This window comes from Onychostruthus taczanowskii, unplaced genomic scaffold, assembly GCF_017590055.1.
Source record: "Onychostruthus taczanowskii isolate IOZ18803 unplaced genomic scaffold, ASM1759005v1 scaffold21, whole genome shotgun sequence".
NCBI classification, from domain to species: Eukaryota; Metazoa; Chordata; class Aves; order Passeriformes; family Passeridae; genus Onychostruthus; species Onychostruthus taczanowskii.
In genome coordinates, this window is record NW_024499351.1 from 9,564,114 (window position 1) to 9,584,630 (window position 20,517).

Below are 20,517 nucleotides of genomic sequence, written 5' to 3' on the forward strand. Positions count from 1 at the left end.
GATTTTAATATTTCCTGGAATTACTTTTATGAAGGCAGAAATCAAGGCACAGTAAACAAGAAAGATATATCCTGGGCTCAGGAGTTTTTTGAAAAAATATGTTTCAAAGATGCTAAAACCTAAAGACTTCAGAGGTCAATTTAGAACTTCTACAGTCTTTTTCTTTCCCAAGGGCATGCTTTCAAGTGAATCCCACTAAAGCAAAGTCCTTATTTGCAAGTTTCTTTTCTTCTCAGAAAGCACAGTAGCAGCTTGTTGCAAAAGGCAGAGTGTATGAACTCTGCGCAGTTGATAAAAATTCCAGCTCAAGCTGTATTTGAAGATAAAAAAACAATCAACCAGCAAGATATTTTTAGTCAGTCCCTCCTGTTACCAATGTTTTTTCAAATTGTTCTGAGCCCTTATGATTTCTGTTTCATAATCCACTCTGATATTGATTCTTTCAGGCAGGCACAGAAAAAACTAACCACAACACACACAATGACAAGATGGCCCTTTTTGTCCTGAGTGTAACAGGAGAAAAGGTTATTCCCTCATCTCTTCACAGGCTGCATAGCAGCCACCTAAGGCATATCCCTTCAACCCTTCTCTACATCCACTTCTAAACACATATAGCATAGCACAATAAAATTTGTTTCCTCCCTCCAAGTATTTTATTTTTCATTTTAGAGATATGGACTTTAAAGTCTGCAAAATATTATAGTTACCAATTCCACTGGGTTTACATTATATGTTTCCCAGTAAAATTTCATTTTTCCCCAGTCCATGTCCATGCAACATTTTAAAAGTCTTGGGAGCAAATTCTCTAATGGCCTAAACACAAACTCCTTCTACTCTTGCTGTAGTAGAGTTGTGGCTACTGATAGGTCCTTTGGCTTTCTCTGGTAACATCTAGAGATTCTTCAAGAAATAATGAAGAGGCATTTATACTCAAAGTATTCAAGCTGGACAAAAGAATACTAGCAGCAATAGCATTATCAAATAATTTTTTTTATCATGAATCATATAAAACTTTCCAGCAGATAGAAGAGGACACTGAGGAGTAAAACAGTTGTTTTCCAGTATTTCTGTTATGCATTTATAACTTACAGATGCCCTCCCACTCTCTTGTGCTCAAAAGGAAACCAAGCCATAATAATCCTCCACTGCCACACTTGAAATCACCTTCACCGGAGAACAGAGGAGGAATAAGGTGCTTTATTATTCATATTCACTGAATCATAAAATGCCTAGAGGCCACAGAAGTAATGGCCCGTTGCACCAGTGCCAACTGTCCCTGCTTCAGAGACAAAGCATTGAGATGGCAGGGAGAAGTAGCAAATATTCCTAATATATGATTAAGGTGATTGACCAGTGAATGGACAAGGAAGCAGAGAAATCCACATCGCTGAGACTGGGAAAATCTCATAATCAGCAGATACATAACACCCCTATCTCAAGCCCCTTTCCAGAAATCTTGAACTAAAGCAGGTCAGGTGTCTGCATTTCATCTACTTTTTTTTTTCATTTACATAAATAGGAATAAATCTTGATAAGTTTGGCTGTGGCAATGTTTAAAAGGATCTTTACAAAGGTTCTGAAGTGCAAGACAACAGTCAGGAGATCATAAGCATCGCTACTAAATCCTGGCTGCAAATGGCATATCCTGGCATTTAGGATTACAGAGGCCAAGACCCTTGTGACAAGTGACTATGGATGGAAAAAAATGAAAAGCCAGTAATATGAGAACTAGATTTTTCCCTCCAAAGCACTTAGCTGCATGAAAACAACTTGATCCCTCATTCAGCATTTACACCTAAAAGTAAAATAAAAAAGATAAGCTTTAGGACACCCTCTGATGCTCTTGTAATTTGTTCTTTTAAGTCACTTGAATAGTATCTTGTGATATTATTTACTGGACACTACAAACAATATTATTTTTGGTTTGCATTACTTCAAAGCAAAAGTATTAGAAATCTCAACAAGTGTGCAAACTAAGCCTCAGTTAAACATACCTAGCATTACAAGACTCTTCAAAATGACTTTTGTAGAAACTGGTCCAAATGCAGACAAAGCTTTCGGAGTGCATTTTTGCCTGTCAGTCCTGTCTCTGATCACAACCATGATGTATCAGTATTGCACGATTACAAATCATGTCACATCCTTTTCTACCTCCTGCACACTGGCAACAAACTTCACACAATGTCTTCAGGGATCAGAGAGACTTATCAATTAGGCACTGATAGTATCTCATTACATTTTCTTGTGATGCACTCTGTATAATGTCTTTAATAGCACTTGAATTAGTTTTCCATTTTCTACGTGGCACTGCAATAACCGAGAAATATACAAGAATAAAACAAAGAGATGACTGTGCTTGTGATTCGTGTTTAAATCCAGCTACATTGCCTAGCTCCAGCAGCCTGAAACCTATCAGGAAGGAAAGCAATAATAAACCATATCTGTCATCTATCTTTTACAGGAAAGAGTATATCACTATATGCTTTTTAAAAGTGGGGGGTTTTTTTACAAAACCAGGCCTAAACTCTGCTTTTATTAATAGCCTTGATGTAAAGAACTGGCAGGATTCACATTACAGGTGTTTTATAATTAGCCAGTGACACTGAGCATGCAGCCACAGCAAATTCAGGGAAGCAGAAGTGATTTGGAGTGGAGTTGCAGAGCTCCAACTTTTAATTCTTTTTCTGCCCTTCCCACTAGCCCTTACATAAATTTAGGCAGCTATTTAATATACACTTATACATGCCACTTTCCCAAGTTAAAAAAGTATCAATTTGAAGTAAACCTTGACAGATGCATGTATTTGATTAAAAGAGCTCTCACAATAGAAACACTTCACTCCCCCACCAATGCACACAAGTGTGACCTTGCACCGGGTGTACCACAGTCACTTGACACTCACATCTACCAGTCAGACCTGAGACTTTCCTGGTGTATAGAACTCAAGCCCTCAGATGTGATGACAGATGTGATGGGAACTTCAGTGCTCTCATACAAGGGGGAGCTACAGATCCTTCTGCTGAGGTTTGCTAGCAACATTAGCCACAACAAGTACCACCCAACCTCTTGGAAGATGAAAGGTCATGACCATTCCTGTAACCTTTGCAGCAGCTCTGAATTTTGCTTAAGAGGTTATGTGGAAGTGAAAGGTAAAGTGCAATTTCATTTCTTCTCAGAGCAGTTTTCAAACTTAAAAGATGTTTTCATTAGCTGAGAGGGGCTTTTCCTCACCCTTGTACAGATGCAATTCTTTCTTTTTCTTCATAAAACACATCTTGAACATTCAAAGTTCAAAAGAAGCTGGACAATCAGGTTTCTGCTTTCATTTGTCAAGAGCAGTTCCAACAGACCCTTCAGAGCAGGGTGACACAAGAAGAGTATGGAGAAAAAAAGTTCCATTCACCAACCCAAAAGGGAAGTGGAGGCCCCTCTGAGTGCCAGATGCCATATTTGCTCCCATCACCACAGCTGTTGTCACACTCTGGCTGATCAGATCTTACAGGGCTGATGTTGCTCAGTCTTATCTGTATTACACCAACGTGGCCATGTCAGCTGCAAAGCCATTATCCTGGAGTGAGACAGAAGAGGGTCTGGTGCCAAATGTATTCTATCTGACAACACCCATCTCTCAAGTGCTCAGTGCCCTGGAATATAAGTGGAGAACCAACCACTTTAACTCAAATCTACTGAATTAAAGAGAATTGGCCCAACAGAGAAGTTGATGCTCCCTCTCTGATGCCATCTCAGAAGCACTTCAGAGAAAAGAAAAGAAAACAATGGTTTTCCACGATAGCTCTGTGGAACCACATTTCAGAGTTACACGAGTCTCTAGCCACACATTCCTCAGTTCCGATAAGCGCAGCATAGTATCAGAGCAAAAGGTTTTGTGAGTTTATTTTTTGCACAGTAAGATACTTCTTCATATTTAAAGTTGCAAATACTTTTCTAAGAAGAAGTCAAAAAACAGAATTCTACAAAAGGCACAAAAATATGGTGTTTCTAAATCTAATTTTAATTCTATGTCCCATTTGTGTAAAGCAATGTGAGAAGCAAATGTCTTAGTCAATGAGGCAGTACATTGATCTGTGTCCTTTTTGAGTAATATCCCTTAGGAATTTAAAGGGAAGCTCCTAAAAATTGTTTTCCAATTCCTTTGTCATCTCCTCCTTCTGATCTCAATTAGAGTCAGTTGCCTTTGGTTTAGTGCATTTCTTTTTCCTCTCTCTTTTCAATAAATGCTGAAGAATTAGCAAAATGCAGGAGTATCACCCACAAGACTGAATTTTTACGCAAAAGTAAAGACCAAAACATTTCTCAGATGAATGATTCAACCCAAGAAAACTCTGATCTGTTTATCACAGGCATCCCTCCACAACACAGCACCTCTCACCCACTTCCAGAACAGAGGGACACAGAGTTCATCTAAGCCCTGAGTATCCTCCTCCCAGGGAACCCAGTTATACCTGTGCCAGCAAGATTCGGTGGCAGTTTCAGAAATTCTAGTCCTTACCTACATTGTATGTAGTTAAAGAAACCATCTCCACAGATTATAAAATTCCAAATACCTTAATCTATATCCCACTTTTTTTATCCTCATATCATAAAGAAGGGACCTTTTTATTGCCCACATACACACACCATCCTTTTATGAATTTTCCTAAGCTTTTGGCCTCAATACTTTTTCTAATAATTTCCAAAAAAACTGTACATTGCATTATAAGTGTATTCCTCTTTACTTCCAGATTGGCTGTACTAGCTCTCTATGTTCTCAAACTATGAAATAAAGCAGGAGCTGACAATTTTTCTCCCATCTTGTTTATATCATAGGAAATAAAAGAACAATTTTGCCTTGATGTATCAGTTTGTCTTCTCCCTTCTCTATCCCCTCTCTACATCAGTTTTCTCACAGCTGAAACACCTCCTCTCAGCTTCTATTTTTTTCAATTAATGCAAGCAATCAGCACAGCTATTATTTAAGAAATGAAACTAGTCTCACATGGACAAAATCCTTAATCTACAAGCAGGGAAGGAAACCAAGACTTACAAATCCTCGCTAATTGTGATCTTCTGGCTTTTGCTAATTTGCAGGATTAACTCACTCCTATAAAAGTCCAGATTTCTTCCTCACATCACAATTGAGTCACGGGGTTTTCATATTCACGGGATAAGCCTATTTAGCTCTTTTCAGTCCATGGGATACCCTTTACCTCTTTTTTCCCTTGGTCACCCCAGTATCATGAAGGGAGAAAGTAACGATTCTAAGGTAGTTAAGCCATGCATAAAAATGCCATAAGAGATCAAATCATATCAGAATAATACAAAAAAATAAACCTCACCTACAGTTCACATAGACTCCAGTTTCCCCCCTTGATGTATTAGAAAAGCAGTATACGACTGGGCTGTTAGTTGAAGGGGTATACAGGAGGAATGAAATGCAAATAGCCAACTCCTGTAATATACAAACTGGATGATCAAACAATCATGGCAAAATGTCAGCTGATGACATACGCTGACTTTAGTGGGGTCATAGCTAATTATTAGTGACTTGGTTTTAAAAGGCTTTTAGCCAGAGGAAAACGACTTCAGAGATAACAACTAATGCATGGGGGAAGAGGGCAACAGAGATAATCAAGCAAGGATATAATTTCCCTGCCAACGAATTTGTTTGACAATCTGTTTCTTGGCCCAGTCAAACAATCTTGGTAAATAAAACTCTTGCACTTTCAGTGTATAGTCTGATTATGGAGCCACTTTGTTAAGAGTCCAGGTCACAGAATGAAAAAAAAATCAGTGCATGAATTTGCACACATCTGCTCAGCATCATCATTCAGGAGCTCGCAGTTACAGGAACAAAAAGGTTTTTACTACATTCAGGAAGCCATTATAGTCAAACATGGATCTTATACATACAGTGACTGAACTGCTTTTGAAATATAAGCCATCCAAGAAATTCTGGACCAAAGCCTAACTGCACAAAGGCAAAATACCTCCAGCATTTGGTATCGCAGGGAATTGTGAGTGGTTGCGGGAGAACATAATACTAGAAAGGTCAGTATAAAAATCTTTTTTTCTTGTTGCTAAGATGCTTTGGTAAAATAGGTCTGGCTCTAGGAAGCATGGAATAATTACGGAAGACACCTGTTGGTCTGCAAATGGAGCCAGTAACTTGATTTCTGTACCTTGCATTATATGCCTTAGAAGCCTGTCACCAATGCAGCAATCATTAACATTTTATCTTTATTCTGCTGAACACTAAGCAATAGGAACAGCAGCAAACGGAAGAGAAATAAATTATACAGCAAAGACTTGGAAAAAACATAGCATCAAAATCCTGGATGGCAATACCTCCCACACAAGCATTGGTTCTCCACCTTGCACCCAAATCCAATCATTACCAGTTTTTTTAAAAGCCTGGACCTGAATGAATTGATGTGTTATATGACAGCCATGACCTAAGTAAACTCCAAACAAATCATTCATCACAGCAATGCTCCAGAACAAGCTGGTACATTCTCAGAGAACTGTTCTTCTAAACACATGTTATACATGAAGAGGTAACAGAAAGCACATATTGTAGGCTTTCATCAATTGTACACAAAAAAAGCCTTTTACAATTCTTAAAAGGCTTGAGATCATTATGCCTGTGGCCAAGAGGATCTCAGTAGTTTAAGATCTAATTTTCCAAACTTTTGGTCAAAAGAATCTTTTTAAGTGCAGGGGAGAAATGAACACTTTTTCTGTGAATATGTTCTGTTCACAATGCCCCTACTCAAATCCTTACATGCACTGTTTTGTTGCTTACAAAAGGCAAATTTCACAGCTTCAAGGTCAGGAGCAGGAGGTGCTCACCCACATCAGCCTCCACATTTTCTGTTACCCATCATTCCCTTTTATGGCCTAAATTGTTCCTGGAACTGTTGACTTTCTCCAGTTCTTGGGCTCATTCTGGCCTTCCTGTCACTCAAATCTACCAAACACACTGTTCTAAATTTCCTTTTCTTTGCCTTTGAAATTATCTACTTCAAGACATGAAAGATTTTCGTGCAGATCCAGGAGGGTAACTAGAAGACCAAGGAAATGCCTACTGTTTTATGCTTTGGGGCTACCACCATGATGAAGTTAACACCATGTTGTTGGTTTAAAGGCACACCAACATGAGAGCCAAGCAGGTAATTTAACATTTTAGTAAAAATTGGAGGGCTTTGACTCTAGAAAAAAGTGCAACCAGTTTAATCTAGCTATTATCATTGACTATCATCAACTCCTTTCCCTTTGAAAGCAAACCCTGAACCAGTCTGAACTCCTAAGGACTAAAAGCTTATTCCTTAATGTGGTGTTTTTGTTTTAGCTACTTTACCAGCTTGTGATAATAAATTAATAAAAGTGTTGTGCATTAAATTTAATATTGCATTCTCTATGAAAATGACAAGAAGCAATAATTTCATCAAGGAATTTGGACTTTTCATTCCTACATTAGCATCCCAGGCCCAGAAGGTTTTTTTTCTCTTTGGAATTGCTCAGTAATCATTGGTAAGTAACAAAAGTGTACTGAAGACTGTGGTATCCTGTAATTCACACCAGCAGCTGCACAAATAATTACAGCCCTTCTCAGGTAAAAGCTCAATAATTTAAAGGAGTTTTGTCTGAGCAGAAAAGGACTGAAATCCCTTTGAAAGATAGGGAAATGCACAGAACTCTTTACAAGTGTCAAAACAGTCTGATCCACGAGGCATACAAATGCTACCTGCTGACCAGCACAGAAAGAGAACTATTTTCAGACTGAATCAAATTCTACCCAATTTTGGCTGGTATTTTTCTACATGTATTAAACAGAAAAGTCATTTTTACCTTGAGCATTTCATCATTACTGTTTCCATAGAAGTGTTGAAATGGTCTTCATTTAAGACCAACCAATTCCATTTCTCTGCCTCTGATTCCCTGTTTTGCAAAAGGACCTACCAACAAAATTTGATTCAGCCCCCTTTGAGTCAGGCCTAGGGGACATCACATATCTTTAGAAGCAGATTTTTGTTTCTGTTTCAAGGAGTGCCGAAATATGGAATCATATAAAACAGGCACAGTGGGGACTGATGGGGTCATCTGCACCATCTCCTCGTCTCCAGGTAGGATCAGTTTTGCCTAAAAAATTCTTAGCAGCTATTCCTCTGATGTTCTTAGGAGACCCCATTCACTAGTTCCGATAATGCATCCATGAAATTACTAGAAAACTTTTTAGATCTGACATGCATTGCCAGTTAAATCTGGTACAGTTCAATTTTTTTAGATTTTTAACAATATTAATATGAATATATATTATACAGGCAATAACAATATAGTACATTACTAAAGCTGGTAATGTATAAATTCCAATATGTTTTACTTACTCCTCATTGGAAAGTTCTCTTTCTACAAAATTAATTGAATAGTGGCATTTAAGACTTGTCCTAAACTACTGGAGCAGTTGAACTTTACAATATCACAACACTCCCTTTTATAATAATTTATTTTTATTGTTTTCTACTGGAACTGAAACAAAAATAGTAATTAACTGCCCATAACAAGGTTCTAATTTTAGGCAGTCTGGTAGGGAAGACGCTAATAAAGGAGTAACTTCTGCAACTTCCAGCTGCAGGAATATCTTTGGTGCTTAAAATCGCAGTGAGTCAATTCTGAGCCGCAGAATGTCACTTTCAAACTAATGTTTTCTCTTTTTTTCATGATACTTTAAGGAAGACATCACAATAAGTTTTCAAGGTACTCAACCATTTCTTTCAAGTTATCTAGACTGTCTAACAAAAGCTGATTTACAATGGGAGATGTCTACCACAGGTGCCATTAAGTCTAGAGCCATGAGACTGACTTCTCCCTGGACGTCTATTTAACAAGATTATGATGTGGAAGGGTACTGCTCTTCTCTGTGTGAAGTGCAAGACTTTTTATCCAAGAAATTATTTTCTTCTCCTCTTAGCTAATGCACAATGAAGTTTTTCTAATCACTATTCTTAAGGGAAGGCAAGAAAGCTTAATTAATACATAGACACTCACAAGTAAGTAGGCTAGCACCACTTTTTTTTAATTCACCTCCAAATCAAGAAGGGATCCAATTAAGATCAGATAACAGATTCATCTTCCTCATGCTCTTCCCCAGCAGAGTTTTGCAACTGTAAGTGCATAACAAAAATGTTTTTATGTGAGGCAGAAATCTAATATGTTTTGAAAATGTGTAGCAAGATTGGTTTCTGCACACAAAAGCAGAAAAAAAGAAAAGCTTGCATCTTACCAACATTTGAAATTACAAACAAATTAGTTTTCAAAGTTTTTCTTCTTACTCGACTAATTCCCACTCTAACACAGATACTATGTAAACAAACACTGAAATCCTTTTAGTGTGCTTAAGGAAAAAAGCTATCATTATTTTTTCTCAGCTGTGGCAACTTGAGTACAGTGAGAATTTTAACATTTGAGAGTAGAATCTTAAAGGAAAAAGTGAAACTTACAATCAACATATTCTAATACAGAGCAGCATTGCTAGGCTCATCTGGGATTTTTTTGTTTGTTTGTTTACTGTTGGGGCTTTTGGTTGGTTTTGTGTTGGCTTAGGGTTTTTTTTGGCTGAGAGGTGTCTTGAGAGCATGCAATCTTTTCTGTTTCAAGGTTATTGAAAATCAAGGGTAGGGAAGAATGTAACTGGACACAAACTACAGAATCAGTCTGGACAATTCTGAATATTAGACTTGTCTTAGTGAATATTTTTAAGAAAAAAATAATCATCAAGGAAATTCAATCATTATAAAAAGTAAACAAAACCCACATTTTCACAGAACATGAACCTAAAAGATTGTGAATGCAGTAAAATAGAACTAATTTTCCTAATACAAATAACAGTTATTCAGATTTGTTAAGGTGCATTCTTCGTTTAGTTTTTTTTTTCTTAGCTGAAGCATAGATGACATTTTTTTTCTTAGATCAAAACTATGATCACATACTGACCTACCCAGAAATGATTCAGGTTCAGTAGAGCATAAATCCACAAAAGCACAAAGTCACATATTTTCCAGATAAAATAATTGTACTTCATTTCTGGTTTTACCCAGTTTCCTTTGGTGCATGACAATATCTTAATGCTTATGAATAACATCACTTTTTTTCTGGCTATAATATCAGTTAGTCATACTAATAAAAGTTAAATATTAATTTAGGGATCTATCTTGCAATATGTTCATAATTTAGTAGAAAGACCAACTTCCAAAGTTATTTACGTGCCTAAGGAAGCTAACTGGGACATTTGTGAGAACATGTGAAGAACAGGCGTATGTCACAATCTGCAAGTGCTTGGGTACTCTGAAAATCCCACCAGCTGCAGTTAAGTATGTCAGAAAGCCCACCTCCTGTCACACAAAAAAACTTCTTCTGTGCCCTCTGACGTGGATGGGTTCTACAGGTACTTACAGGTGTGGTGTACCAGAAAACAGACTAAAGAGGAGGAAAAGAACATGCTGAAAAGGACATAAAAATCTCCCAGAACTGCTAGGATCTGGAGATTACTGGACCCATTGAACCCGCTGCATCAAGAATGTAGGCAACTTAAAACGTGTCAAAGGAGTTAGTGCCTGCTATGTGTTCCCAAATGATCACACACACAGAGGATGGAATAAAAGATCATCTGGATCCTTCCTGAATACCAGCTCAGAAATCACTGGTGCACTAGTGTCACTTTCCTCTTGGGAGTAACCAAGGGTGGCTGGCTCCCAGCTGCTGTTCTGAGTATTTTGAGTGAAAGTGAGTGAGGACTGTGTGAGCAAATAATTGAAAATACTGTATGATTAGGTCTCTGCCATTAAAAACAACAGCTCGGTTCTGCTATCAGTAACAGCTGAATTCATAGAAGGTATTCTCATTAATACTGCTTTTGATCTGTGTCTCCCCCAACTCAATCCCTTATCAGGGAGACAGTGATTTACAGCACTCCTTGTTCTAGTGTTCACTTACACAGGCGGCTCAACTTCTGCCCCACAGGAGCAAACAGCGTTAGTATGCCACTGCCAGCTTCAGTGGGAAGGAAACAAGTATGTTCTGTTACTTGAGAACACTTACTTGGTAGGGGTAGAGAGTGACTCCATTCGTTCTTGACAAAGACCAGGTGCCATCGAGGTACTGGTGGGCCTGGATAGCCACAGAGTTGAGAACATTGCCATTGCTGGGGCTGGTGGCCATTTGAAAGCTGACCTTGGCTTGGTGTCCAGGAGAGCCATTTTTTTTCTCCACCCCATTTCCAATTCCTAGACTGTTGGGCTTTCCACTGTGTTTGTTGGCAACAAAGCCTGTATAATTAGATGGAGCGTAAGGAGCAGGCACGTAGGCCCAGTCCCTGGGCTGCAGGCTGCCCATGTGCCGGGGACTCACCAACGTGGGGACGTTGGAGAGAGGTGGGGGAGAGCCTGGTGAGGCATCATAATGTTCTGAGTTGGCAGCTTGCTCCAAGGTCAGCACCATCTGAATGGCCTCTTGCTTCAGCTGGTTCAGGTGTGTGGCACAAACATCACATCTGTTGTCCTTCTCATTCCACGCCTTACGAATGGTATTGGGAACTTGGAGCTTCTCATGAATCACCGAAGAGAAACCTGGGTCCTAAAAATCAAACAGAAAAGGGTAAGGGGGGGACAGGAGAGAAATGTTTAACCACGGTCTCCACAGTGAAACATTATAACTGCATTTCAAAAGCAAATTTATGAGATAAGCTTAGAATGCAAACAAAGGCCATTAGATATAGTCAACATATGCCAGCAGCAGAGCTGAACAAAACTGAGAAATTAGATTGTGTTGGAAAGGAAAAATTCTTTTACTGATAAGTGGCAAATATTATAAATCCAGTGCAAGCTTCAATGCATGGCAGAGAAAAGGAATTAACCTGCTTCACACCACTGCACCTAATTTCTGGCTTGAATGAAATCTGCTCTTAGTTACATAGGTGAGATTAAGAGCAATTCCACTATAGCCGGTGGACTTGTGGCAAGGTTCACAAATCCATCTACTCATCAGCCTCAGCTTTTGGTATTCAGAAAACCCAGGAAATACTCTGCAACAAAAATTTAACACTTCAAAGACAGCAAAAAAAAGTACCACTACTCTCTCAAAAATCCTTTTCAGAATTCAAAACAGATGGACAGCTGATCAAGTCACTTACCAAGAATATACTTTCCAGCCAAAAAAAAAAAGAAAAAAACAAATGAAAACAAACCACTTTTTGTTAATGAAAGTTCTAGCACTATTTTGGGTATCTGCTGATAACACAGAAGTAAAACTTTTCTTTAAAAAATACAACATGTATAGAGTCAATGATCTGTAAAGAATTATTTTCTTGTCTGAAAGCATAGTTCTGATGCAAAGCCACATAATCAGGTTTAAAGCCTCTTGTGTCATAGCCTTACCTCATGGGTAGATATTTGAACATCAGTGGTGCTTGCCCACAGGGCAACATGCACTCTGATCTGACTGCCATCACTGAAGTGCAAATTGTGAAGCCAAACAAGCAGGCTTGTCACCAAACTGGCCTGGTTCTTACAGTATCACACAGTTTTAGAAACAGCAATGATGTGCACATTGCACAGAGCAAAAAGTGACAGTTATTTTATGGAAATATTTCTTGGAATTTTCACACCACATTTTTGTGGTTTTACAGATCGGGCAGGACAGACTTCAGCTGCCCCTCCCTAACTTTTAGAGACTTACTGGTGGATTTTTTTTTATGAGTAGTCAAAAAGTTTTAAAATCAAGAGTATCAATCTTTTTCTCTTCATCTTTGTGGCTTTAACAGCTTTAGCAGCAAAATCAGAGTGCATGTCTGTGTGAGGGGAAAAAACACAAATAGACAGCACTCTTATTAAGTAATTAAGTAATTTGATGAACCCCATGCATTGAGATAGACAAATTTCATGTCTTGATAGTTTGGCTGTGCTGGGAAAGTGGATAGGGGGTATAATATAGGGAGGGAGAGAATTCATTGGTAGAGGGTCATATTCATTATGATCCGTCTTTATTATAGACTCAAGCATTTTATTTTCACTGTTTAACTACCGTGAACAGCTCCTCAGCATGCAGTGATTAATTGATTCATAAATCACAGTGCCTCCTTATGCACAGCAGCAAAAGAGCAGTTCCAGCCACAGAAGCCCAGGAGAGTCATATAAGCTGATGGGAAACAACAGGAGGCTGAGGTCTGATCAAGCCTCAAGCTGGTCATTTCTATTCCACACACAAAGGGGGTCAGAGCATCAAAGTGTGTCAGGAAGGCAGGAACTGGATTCTGCACCAACCCTTCCCCATTAACCTTTGGGAGTGGGACCAGTGGAAATCAGGGGGAAAAAACAGGATGCAAAGTATGTCAAATCACATTTTCCATCCCAGACCATAACTAGGTCAACAGATCACATCAGATACAGGCATCCACTCCATGATGCCAGGTGTGCCAGGAAATTATTCTCTATTTTCCCCATGATGAGCTAGACAAAGCTGCCTATATAGCTGAAGTGAGGTATGAGTCTTCTTTTCAGGCTGCTCCACATCAGTGCAGCAAAAATCCTTGCCAGCTCTTCCTTCAGCTAGCAAGTGCCACAGAGGTGGTTGCTGTTCTTTGAAAGTTAACTTCCCCAAAGCAACTGGGCTTGGACCCAGGTAATTATATACAACATTCAGATCCAGCAGCAGTTGGAACATGAAAATTTCTGGATATTATGATAAATATTCCAAGGAAATAAAGCCTTCTCTAACGTAAGCAAATGTCAGCATGATATAAATATTCAAGTAGCACACCAACTTTAAAGAGTGCTGGTCAGCAGTGAATTCAGCTTCATCTCAGTGTTAAAACAAACATCGGATTGTTCTGTGATACAACAATAAACACAGAGAGAGAGGGAGGGAGAGAAGAAGGCAGACTGCTCCTCCTCAGGAGCAGAAACAAGAAACAGGCACAACCTGAACTGATTACTCCCAAGACTAGCCCTACTAATCTATCATAATCTACTAGATGGATAGTTCAATACTGGATCCAAATCTGGGATATGAAACAGAAAAGTCTATGGAACAGCAAATAAATTTGGATAAACTCAGCTTCCACAAGGACATTAGTCACAGTTTGTTCTCAAAACAAAATTGATAGAGCCTAGAGAGTTTACTTCCTTACTCTGCACTAGGCAGCTCTACTATAATTTCACAGAAGTGGCTGACAGCCTTACAACATATCTAGCAGGGAAGAGGCCAAAGCTGAACAATCCCTACAGCCTTGCTCAAAGAGCAGATACACGACACTTGCTGTTTCAGTATTTCATCTGAAAACCATCATCTGCACACATTCCCCCAGGAATGCTTATTAGTTTAATAACCAATATCTCATCCCATACAAAGGTGATGGGCAAGCCTCGCTGGATAAATGCTTTGAGCCAGCTGCACAAAGCAGCAGAAGCTGAAAAAGGTTATTTAGGTCTCTAGCAAAACCTGTGAGGTCTAAGAAACTCCACACTCCCTGGCACAGGAGCAGATTTGCTCATGAAATCTGAGGCTGACACTGAAAATACCATTTATATTTTGGCACTCATTTCCAGTCCTGACAGAACAAAGCATAGTGACACTGAAACAGAACTTTAAAAAATCACAAGAGAGTTTGCTTTGAGTTCAGGGCAAAGGTTCATCATGATGGTTTCTCTTCTGGCTGCAATGGTTCACCCAACTTTAGTATAAACAGCATTACTGTAAACTCCTATTCCTATAATAAACAAATGAAGCCATGTAAGAGGTCTGAAAGCTTCAGGAGATCAGCCACAATACAGACCATTGCATAAATGCATGAGGCAAGAAGCCAACTAAACAGAGTGCACACTGAGCTATTCTGTAAGAAGCCTTTTCACGTTACCATTGAGTCCTCAAGGTCAAGTAAACACCAAGACAGTAACTAATCTCTCATCTTTGTTCCTGAACTAAAAAAAAAGAAGATGATGGAAGGAAATTTTGTGTGTTAGAGACGTATCACAGGTAAGCTGAGGAATTCTTGTTTTACCCAGTGAAAACATATACAAAGAATGGGCACTAGTTAAGAAACACTAAAATACACAAACAGCTCTACCAGGGTAAATGCAGTCCTGACATCATGGGGGAAAAGGAACTGCATAATTACTGTATGACAAGGTAATGTAGGAGCATTCTCCACCTCTTTCATACCCCTTCATAAATCTGCACCTTGCTGTATAGTGTTCACAGTGTTCTAACTCCATGACTAGGAAAGCAGATGACAAAGAGAACAAATCCTTTCCTTCCTGCCATTCAGCTTAGAACCCATCTTCTGAGAGAGAGAAAAAGCAAACAACCACTTCCAGCATGAAACACCCTCTGTTTCACACATACATTTACACAAAGCTCACAAAGGCGACACAATGAAAGCAAGACGAGCTCAGCTTGTGGACACAGAGAGAGAGAAGAAATAAGATGAACAATCTGTACTTTGTAACTTTTACATGTTACAAGGAACCTAGTTGATCATAGATTCATATACAAATACTTCATACACATCCTACTCTTCTGCAAGCTTACAGCAGGTAGATACTCATATGGGTCATACTCACTAAGATTTCATACATAACTGTGTTTTATTTGGTCAATGACAGCCTATGCAAGTTAGACATGGTAGCCTTATGTCTTTACCTCAGAGAAAAATCAAATACAAAATGGATCTCAAGACCTTCTTGAACAAATTGTGTTCTTCAACACCAATATTACTCATTGCTATTCACAGAAAGACAAAGCAGTCAATACCAACTAAATCACGGAGGCCAGCTTCTGCTTGAAGATGCTCACAGAAGACTCACAGAATTCTTTTCTTTCTGAAAGGGTTCATGCAGAAATGACTGCTGGTGTGTAATCCATCACACAAGGTAAGGGGAGAGGTAGAGGAAAGTAATGATCAAAGTTCTTCCCAAGAAGGAGTGAGTTTTCCAGATTCTCCCACTCCACAGGCAGGGTGTGGAAGAACTAATTAAGAAACTTCAATAGGAGGGAAGCTTTACCCTGATAAAAAACCCCATGTTATTCCATGACTGTGCAAACATCTCTGCTCTAAACACAGTCCTGCTAGTCAACAGCTCTATTTAGGAAAAAAGAATGAGGGGGGGAAAAAGAAAAAAGGAAAAAATAAAAAAAATCTTCTCCATTCTCCTTTCTCTCTTGAGGGTGTACTTTCCAGCTCAATCAAGAGATTATACTAGTAATTCACTTTTCAGAGGCACTCAGGCTATTTTCCAAGTGACTCTGCATCCTAAATTAAACATACCCTATCGTCTTCTAGGCTGCATTTGAGAGATTTTCTGTTTGCAGCATTCCAGAGCCCAAACAGTTGAAAAAACCAGCTCCTCATGGTTACAATGGCACCACTTCTATTAAAGTAAAAGTCCAAAAATACTGAAGTCAACGGGAGGTTTTCTTCAAATAAGCATGACAGGATATAAACTATGACTCTAAATTAGCAGCACTGCACCATCAAACTGAGCTGGGAGCCCTTGGATAAAAATCAGTTCATTCAGTAAAGACTGAATCATGTGAACTACTTCAGTTGGCGGGATCTCCGCTAGCACAAGTGGTCTTCTGGTAAGTAGAGGTTGCACGTGGCTGCACGTGGGCAAGAGCAAGGGAGCAGTAAGGTGGCCTCCCTTGTTCTCTGTTCTGTACACAAGAACTGACACCTTCTCTGGGCAAGACCATACTCCTTACCCTCCCTGCCACTGAAGTCACCCTTCACACACAAAATGGCACCTTCAAATAAGCCATCCATTGTCACTCCCAGCTAAGCAAATGAAACCATCTCCTCTACTAGAAAAGAACATATTTCACTCTCTTCCTTCTGAAACTCTCTCCTTTAGCAGCAACATTCCCCACTGTTACTCCATGTTGAGGACAGTAGAGAGAATAGTCATAAGGGAAGCATAGCAGAATAAGAAAAAGCCTTTTTACATTAGCCTGTTTCCAGAAAGCCCTTGCAAAAGCACTCTCTTACCAACTGTAGTAAAAACTTCCGCAGCATTATTATGCCTCACCTCTTCAACTACTGCCATTCTTGTCTGTCAAACTTGAACATTCTGCTGCTGACTTGAGCCTTTCGTTTCAAAAAGGCATTGAGAGTACACCCTGTCCTACAGTCAGTATCTCCAAAACACATCTGGGAGACCAGTTCTTTTCAGAAAGAGGGGGAACTCAAAAATGAAGTCTTAATCCTGTCTGGTGTAACCCTCACAGCATTTGTATTTCAAGGTGTTTCTCTGGAGTTGGCACATACAGCTGACATTTGGACTTCTATAATTTAACACTTGTCAGTACTAACCAGCCACTCTGCAGCCAGAAAAATGTGTTCCTTTGGTTTAGGCTGTTTTCTTATCTGAAAGACACAGCAAGTCTGAGCAGGGTTCACCTTACAAACTCACAGCAGCAGGAAGCAGAAGACAGAAAACCCTGGGAAAATAGGAGGATTAAAAATAGGACAGAAAGAGGAAGAGGAAAAAAAACCCAAAATGTGTTTTCTAATTGCTCCATGGGCTGGCTCATGGCTCTGCTGATGGATCAGCACTGACGGACTTACAGCTGTACACATCTGGCACGCAGGTGTTTGTGTTAGCATTCGATAGCTAGGCAGCAGCCAGATTTTTAATTGGGTTGGGAAGAAGAGAAGAAACAGCAGCAGGAAAATCTAAACACACATTCAGTGATGCAAATCCAAGTCTTGACCAAAGAGCTCTGCTATGCAGTTCTCTATAGCTCTGCTCAGTCTCTGGCCACACCATAACAGGGTCTCCTGGAGGGAAGATTCTTCTACAGTTATGTGGCAGAAAAACTCAGCTGTTGCTGAAAGGGCAGTACTTGTCAGCACCCTTTTGACAGAACAAAGAATAGAAACAAACTCAGAATTGCAGAAACCTCAACCCTTATGCTAGAAAAAGCAGCAGCTCTATTCTCCCTTCTTTGCATTCTGCTTTCCTGACTGGATATGGAAAAATTGCATTTGCTTTCTTAGCCACCAGAGCACACTATGAGCTTGTGTTCAACTGATTGTTCACCTTGATCCCCTGGTACTTTTGTGCATCATTGCTATAAGCAATTTAGTGTCATGCATGGAGCCCAGATGTATTTCAAAGCATTTTTGCTCAGGTTTCCAGTCACCTCTCAGAAATCAGTGGTTATTGCTGCCTCTTCACATAACTGAGGTCCAGCCACAAATTTGACCCAGCGATCGTCAGGACTAGATGCCTTCATGAGCTTACAAACTGTCAGCCTTATTAACCAAATGTTACTCTCACTCCTCACCATAGTGGCAGATATTATACCTTTCTGCCATAAAATCCCTCTGATGCCATTCACAAAGACATTGTTCTATGCGGCTGATATCCTTTTACCCACCCTTTCAAGCTCATCTGGGATAAGCATAAAGCATGACTGACCTATGACTACATGGGCCAGACAAGCTAAAATACTGGAATAACATTAATTTTTCTTTGACCCTTTCAAACCTCCCCATTATTAGAAGCCTTGATGAACATCTAATCAATAGATCACTTAAACCTCTTTGAATATTCAGGCTACAGTAGCAATTCTTCTTCTGACACACACCCAAATTTTCAAAGTTTAGCTTGCTTTTCCTGAGAGGAAAGCATTAGAGTTCTTTAACAAATGCCAGCACTGAGCCACTATTGACACAGTAACAAGTGACTTTCTCGAAAAGCTGTCATTCCTGAAATGGGGTAACTAAATGAGAAGGTCAGGACAGTATTTGTGACACCTATATTCTTACTGTTCCCCTGATTTAAAAGAGGTTTATGGCAAGCTAAAACCACTTGTAACTGTTTTTCAAACATAAGAATCTTTTATTTTAAGCAAATAAGCATTAGAAAGATTATTGTGGGGTTTATGTAATGATTTAGCAATCTCAAAAGAACTATTCAATATGTAAAATTTTGTAAACAAATCTGTTCAGCTTCAGCACATCTACAATTGACAGGCATCAGAGAACCAAAAACTTTTGCTCCTCTTCAGCTAACTTTTGTATCCTGCTTTTTTTAACCATTTATGCAGCTCAATCATATGCTTTTCTCGCCTCCCTGAGGAGCATTATTATCTTTAAATTGCATGCAAGACCACTGTTCTGGAAGGGAAGAAATAACCAAAAAAAAAGGAAAAAAGTCAGTGGATTGATACAGTTGTTGATGGCTTTTACAATGGGTAAAGATCTCTGCCTTTTCAAAACTTCCTTTTCATTTTGGGTTATTGTGTTCTCCTGTTTGTTTTAATTCACTTGACTTTTGGAAAGAATATCACCATTTCGTCCACTTCACACTGAGGTTCCAATGAGGTGCAGCAAAGCTGCCTTTCATTCATCTTGAATATGCTCTCTTCAAGAAACATTCATTCAGGTTCTCCTTTCCAGTATCTTTTCCAATGCTATCAGATTTCTGCCCATCTCAGCTTGACTGGAGAGGAGTTGGGAATGTCAAGGATATGGAATTATTAGAATTAGAGCATTGCAAGTCTTAGTACAGAGCTAATCATGGTTAAAACCTGAAGAGTTGCATTTGAAATTCACACTTTTAAACTGATCTTCTTTCATGTTCTTGAACATGAAAACACCAAGCAACCCATGAAATCTTAATCTTAGCAAGTAAAGGTAAATTTCTGCCCACTTTATTCGAATCAGATGGAGCTTATCTGCATGCCACCTAGGAAAAAAGAAAATAAATATTGTTCCTGACCACTGGGAAAGGAGATCACAAAGACAACTTCACAGTAATGATGAGGCTTCTCCCATGAACATTCACAGACAGAAGCACATGAAAAACAAACGTATTTGCCTCTTCTCTATGTTTCAATTTCAGATTGATAAGCATATGTGATTTGGAAACAGGAATGAGTCTTCTCTCTGCACTGGTTCTCAAATTCTTATACATGCAGACCATTCCAAGCTGCACACAAGCCTGTTCCTACCACTCAGTGGCAGTCACATCTCACACTAATATTGTTGACTGGGGACTTCCATCACCTTTTTCTCTCAACTAAGCATGCAACTCAGTACGCCCAGAGCTGTTACACGCCTTCTTTAATAGTTAGTTCCTTAAAGGGAACGCACCCAGGATCAAGCAAGTAGGCATTGAGAAAGCTGGAGGGTTAGTCAAGAGATCTTGAGATGCTGAGAACTGTCCTAAGATGACTGTACAATCCTTTAGACTACAGAACAAAAAGACAAAATACCTACTTGAAGCTGATGGTGAGACTGGAAGGGGATGAAGGGGGGGAAGAGAAGAAATTGAGGCAATGACCTTTGAAAGAATTTTTTTCTCCTAATTTCTGACACAAGCAATTTGAAGGTCTATTGATGGGGTAAAAAATTGCTGACCTAGAAGGAAGATCACAACTTTCCTATTAATGAGTTCTATGCCACCCTGCTTTCCCAAAAGACTTTATGCTATTTTGCTATGTATTTTGGATGGACAGAAG

General features: G+C 39.2%; 1 protein-coding gene across 1 annotated transcript in view; it reads right to left on the reverse strand.

The window, feature by feature from the left end:
- Window positions 1–20,517, reverse strand: part of KIF26B (kinesin family member 26B) — a 269,833-nt gene that overhangs the window by 172,338 nt on the left and 76,978 nt on the right. The window contains exon 3 of the mRNA XM_041404283.1: window positions 11,095–11,628. Within this exon, the coding sequence (XP_041260217.1) occupies window positions 11,095–11,628 (534 nt within the window). The remainder of the gene's footprint in view (window positions 1–11,094; window positions 11,629–20,517) is intronic.